This window comes from Morone saxatilis, unplaced genomic scaffold (assembly GCF_004916995.1).
Source record: "Morone saxatilis isolate NCDOM2014 unplaced genomic scaffold, NCSU_SB_2.0 Contig16, whole genome shotgun sequence".
NCBI lineage: Eukaryota > Metazoa > Chordata > Actinopteri > Moronidae > Morone > Morone saxatilis.
Window position 1 is genome coordinate 71,273 of NW_023339718.1, and position 5,633 is coordinate 76,905.

Genomic DNA, 5,633 nt, shown 5'->3' on the forward strand with positions numbered 1-5,633 from the left:
TGTTTTTTACAGTACTGTATCTCTTAATCTACAGTTTAATTTCATCTATTGCACCGCTCCCCAACACTGCATATTTAAAAAAATCAAGTCTTCAACATCCAGTCGCTGCAAATACAATGTTATAATTTATTAATGTATATATGTTTCAGAGACGGGTGAGATTTTACCCCTCAGAGGTTCGGAAAGATCTGAAGCTGGTGGAAGAAGTATAGAGAAGTATTTAGATATTTTACTTGAGTAAAAGTAACACCATCACAGTGTAGAGATTCTCTCCAGTTCCTGCTGGAGAAAGTGACCACAGCTCAATCACATATTAACACATTAATTATTCAGTGACATCAAACACCAGCACCGATCAATACAGGAGGGCTGGGGGGGCAGTCAGACCAAAATCTGTCAAATCTGCAGGAAATCTGAACATCAGCAGACAATCAGCAATGTGCAGCTCGGATACTTCTGAATATTTAATTACACTGTAAAACCTGACAATTCACATTAATCAGGAAAGTTTCTGTCACCTAAAATTACTAATAAAAGCTGTTTAATCAAGAATCGTTTTTAACTTGAGTTTCTGTTACTTACAATTTTCAAGGTAAACCGTGTCAACTAATTAAATTTTTACAGTGCATGTACACATTTATAAATAAAATAATAAAGTGCTAGAAATGATGAAATAGAAGTATTATAATTAACTGTGAAACTTAAGTAATTACAGTTAAACATACTGTGTACAGTAAATAAACTTGTACACACGTATTGTGTATAGCAACTACAGTTACACAACTTTTAAAAAGGTTTGCAGGGCACAGAACAACAGGAAGTATATATTATTATTAAAAAATATATATTTATATTGTATCTGTAACACAAGAATCACATTTTAATGTGTTATTATTTTATATCATATCTGCCGCAGCTCAGTTGGTATTTTTGTTGAGAACTGATTTATTAATGTATTAATGTTTCAGGTACTGATCGGGGGGGAAACAGCCCTACAGACAAACAGATACAGACATGATCCCTTATTCTCCCTGAGGTATTAAACACACACACACACACTCCATAATGTATCCCATAACCTTAACAATCACTTACCCCTGACCCTGGGTTCAGACAGAGATATACTTGCTGTTAACAGCGTATATTTGTGTGTGTTTGGAGCGTTGTGTTGTGCACAAACACAGAAATTAACATGGTTAAAAAGTAGGTATTTCTGGCTTTATAATGCGAATTTCTCTCCATAGATCAATCTAAACAGCCCTTTAAAGATTAACTAAACCCAGAAACCCCTTTTATTTTCTGCTGAAACCCTCTCTATAACCTCTGTATCTGGGTATTTACTAGTGTTGTTGATTGATTCAGGTCCTAATATGGACATTTTATTTTTATTTTGCTATAAAAATGCACAGCGACCGCCCTCTACTGGTTGCTATTGCAATTGAATTTCTTTATTGACTGATCTGAAGTCATGTAACGTCACCAACCAACCACTGCTGCTATAAAACCAACGTCTCCACTCTGCAGACTGCGGCCTGCTACGTAGCCTTTAACCACAGACACCGGAGAGTTAGAGCTGCTAGCTTAGCTACAAACAGTCATTGCTGCATTTTTTACATTTTCTAGGAGGTAGCTAGCAGAATTTAGGGGTTTAGTTACTTTTTTGTAGTTCCCTATTTTGGTCCCTATAAACCTGTTGGCCCCCACAAGTACAATGTGTTTCCGGTTACTGGACCCCACAAATGTAGTAAAACAAGCCCACACTCAGACACACGCACTGTATTTCATTGTGAGTGTGTGCAGGGGTTTTCCCGTCACTGACCGTATGTTACCCAGACTTCCACCTGTCTGTCTGTGTGTGAGTGTGTGTTGGACAAAGCTGTGGACTCTGGAATAATCTCTTTGTGTCCGTCAGTCACATTAGACAATACAGAGCGAGCAGCCCGGCAGCTGCAGCAGAGCCCCGTTCACTGACACTGGTGTTAGCTGTCTGAGATATACACAATAATCTGATCACTCATTTAGGTAAATATTAGGTAAACATATTAACAGACCTTTCCAGGGTCAGATGTTTCAGATGGACATCAGTTTCAGTCTCTGTGTCCAGAATGTTTTTAGCCTTTAGCATAAAGACTGGTAGCAGGGGGGGATTTTATTCTATGCTTACATCATTATAGAAACCAACAGTGATTGTGTAGCATCCACTCAGGCTGTGGCAACATTTGTTGAACTGTTATCAGTTAAATGCTAATCAATACTGCTGAGTTAGCAGCTGCTTGATTTAGTTAGCTAGCTGCTAACAGTAGCTGTTCTACTCAGAATATGCTGCCATTGTTTCATGATTTCAAACAGGTACACAGATTAGGAAGTTTCACTCTCAGTAATACAGCAGCAGTAAGCTAAACTGTCGTCTCCAACTGAATCTCAGCTCCTACAGTTGGTTATATACAGCGATATCTGCCCACTGGTTTGGGTTATTGATCATTATTGATATCAATTAATAGAGACTGACTCACTAGTGGAGCCAGCCTCTAGTGGCCGTTAGAGGAACTGCAGCTTTTGTTACTTCATTGTCAGATTCATTTGCAGCCACAGACGTTATCTTCAGCACATTTTTTATATCTAAATGTTCAGACTAAATCTTCAATTATATGATTCTTATAAAAACTTTATTGAGACTGTGACGATGACAAACAGCATTCATGTTGTGTCAACCTCCACCGCAGCTCTGGCTGTGGGTGTAATTGACTGAACTCTGGTGTATGTAGGGCTCTGGTCCAACTGTCTGTCAGAGAAAGCCTCTGCAGCAGATTTCCAGCTGACACACACACACACTCTTCTGTTCCCAGTTTGTCATTTACATCCAGTTTTACTTGCAGTATTCTGTGATATATTAAATATATTAAGACATATATCTGTAATATAATATAATGTTCCGTCTGCCTCTCTCAGGAACTGACCAATCAGCAGTCAGGATGATGCCCAAGGTAAACACTGTTTTCACTTCCCTTTGATGCTGAAATATCTGACTGAAAAGTGCCGTTGTGTTTCTGCTTCTGATGGTCGACTGCGTGGGAAAAAGAGTTTTAATGTCTCTGAGATTTTTATTTTTAGCAGCTAAAAGCCAAAGAGGAGAAAACGAGATATTAATACTGAAGGTTTGCTGCATCATTGCTTCTGAAAAGACCAACTGTCTTTATTTTAGACGGAGGAGTATTTCCACTCTGTACAAACCTTCAGAATATATATAGGAATAGAACTGGAAGGTTTGGTGGATGTAAGATCAGCTGAAGTGGAGATTTATGTCCTTTATTGTAAAATTCACTGAATGAGAGCTACAAACTTCCCCAGTTGATTACTGACATTAAGACAATTATTTTTTGTATTACAAGTTTTCTGAAATGTGCAAATGTGGTGTTATCTAATGCTAACTGTTGGTGAAATCTACAGACACAAACAGATAAAGTAGTAAAATAAACACGTAAATATATTTTTTGGGTGTTTTCTTTCCACTAGTCTGAATGAAGACTTGTTATGGGGGAAAAATAGGCCATAAATTGATAACTGCATTAAAAAAAACATGTTTAAGCCTTTAGTGCCTCGCTTTAAGCTAAACGATTCAAAAACCCTCTTGGATTTACTGTAATGCTCATGTTCCCCTTTTTAATGTATCATGCTAACATGCTAAATACTGAAATTAATGCTAAATAACACAAGAACAGTAACAATTCATTTTTTACCTCCACTAGAGATCAAGACCTGATTTAAACCTCAGAATTTATGTTGCTAATAGTTTCTCTCTATAATAGCCGTTAAATCCTCTCGGGCGGGCAGCGAGGCCGCCGACTGCTTCTTAAAACCTCTGCACTGACTCTTCCATTAGCTGAAGTCCTCTCCCATTTGGCTGAATATCAGTTTGTGGTCGACCTCTAACCTTTCTGTGTGTGTGTGTGTTAGCAGCAGCTGGCTCAGACGTCTCCAGGGAGCGTGCTGTCGCTGAGAGGGTCCAGCGTCCCAGGATCCCCGGCTGCAGCCATCGTGGTGAGATGCACAGATCAAGTTATATTATCCTTCAGATTAATCTTGAGGCAGTAATCTGTAATCTCTGACTCTCGGTTCCCTCCCCACCCCCCTCCAGGCCAGAGTGGAGGACGGGGTGATCGGCTATAAGGACTTGGCTGCGTTACCGAGAGACAAAGCCATCCTGGATATAGAGAGACCGGATCTGATGATCTACCAGCCGCACTACAGCTACAGCCCACTGGAGGTGAGTTTTTAAGAAAGCAGCCCCGGAGTCCCGTTTCACCGACATGTACGAAAATCAGAAAACATATTTATCACATCTAGACGTACAGAAAAGCCTCTTGGAGTCATGCCCCAAACTCAACAGGAAGTCAGCCATTTTTAATTTAATGTGCACCCTTCAAGCACTTTCGGCCATTTCCAGGCCAAAATTCATACATAGTCTGGCAACAGGGAAAGTACAGATTTCATGTGCTGCTCTTTTTAAGGTTGATCAGATCCAGATGAGATTTGGTCAGAAGAACCTTAAGACGTTGATGATCACATGTTATGAATCTCTCCTGTTGTCGTGGCAACGCGTCAAATGTCAGTGTTGAAAAGCTTCGAAAATTTGTCAAACTCTCCCACTGTAAAACTGTAATCTAATTACCTGTTAAAAAATGTAGTCAGTAACTTAATCCAAGTAATCCGAATTGATTACTATTGATTATTTTTGATTATCTCAACACCAAATAGAAAACAACCGTCATATCTCAATGCAAATTTTTTTTATATACAATATCTATATGGTATTTTCGTGAGGCAAAACATTTTCTTTTGATGGTAAAAACTTGTATTTATATAGTAAAACATGGAATAAAACTTTAACTTAAACTGTAAAATGAACAGCACTAATATCCTTTTATCGTAATATTAGAAAAGCTGTCAGTTTCTTACTGTAAAATAAATAACGTTTTTTTTACAGTTTCATGTACTACTCCAAACAGATTAACCAGATTATAATAATCTTTTTCTTTTTTTTTACTTTTTCTACTATTATGGTAAAAGGATATTAGTACTGTTGAGTTTTAATCCATATTTTAATGTATAAATACAAATTTTACCATCAAAAGAAACAGTTTTGCCTCATGAATGATATGACGCTCTTTTTTGTGATATTAAAAAAAGACTTTATTCTGTATAAATAAAATTTGCCATGACATATCAGAGTGTTTTCCTGTTACATAAACTGTTAATCTATTTAAAGTTTTATACTTTTACTGTGATGGTTTGACAGTTTTTCACCATAAAATCTTTTTAGACTTATATATGAAATCTCCTAAAGCCAAACCCCAAAACACAACAGGAAGTCAGCGTTTTTGGATTTAATGTGCCCGTTTTGCACAGTTTTTGCCAGAATCCAAAAAAGTGCCTGAAAATGTCAATAACACTGCGTAGCTTAGCATTAGAGACGCAGTCAGTGTGACAGCAGCTGCGGCCGGTCTGACAGTCGGTTAGTTTGCCGGTTGGTTGGCTGCGAGTACGACTGCGACATGAGACATCAATCTGCTGCTTAGAGACCGGACAGCTCGTTACCACAGCTGAGACCCAGAGTGTGAGTGTGTGTGTGAGTG

General features: G+C 38.2%; 1 protein-coding gene across 1 annotated transcript; it reads left to right on the top strand.

The window, feature by feature from the left end:
• Positions 1 to 130: 130 nt before the first annotated feature.
• Positions 131 to 4,264, top strand: LOC118325924 (dematin-like; the record flags this gene model as incomplete). Its single annotated transcript, XM_035658782.1, is given in 5 exon segments — positions 131 to 216; positions 969 to 1,036; positions 2,950 to 2,984; positions 3,955 to 4,038; positions 4,136 to 4,264. Coding segments are annotated over 3 exon segments (225 nt in total), but the record flags the coding sequence as incomplete, so codon positions are not given.
• Positions 4,265 to 5,633: the final 1,369 nt, after the last annotated feature.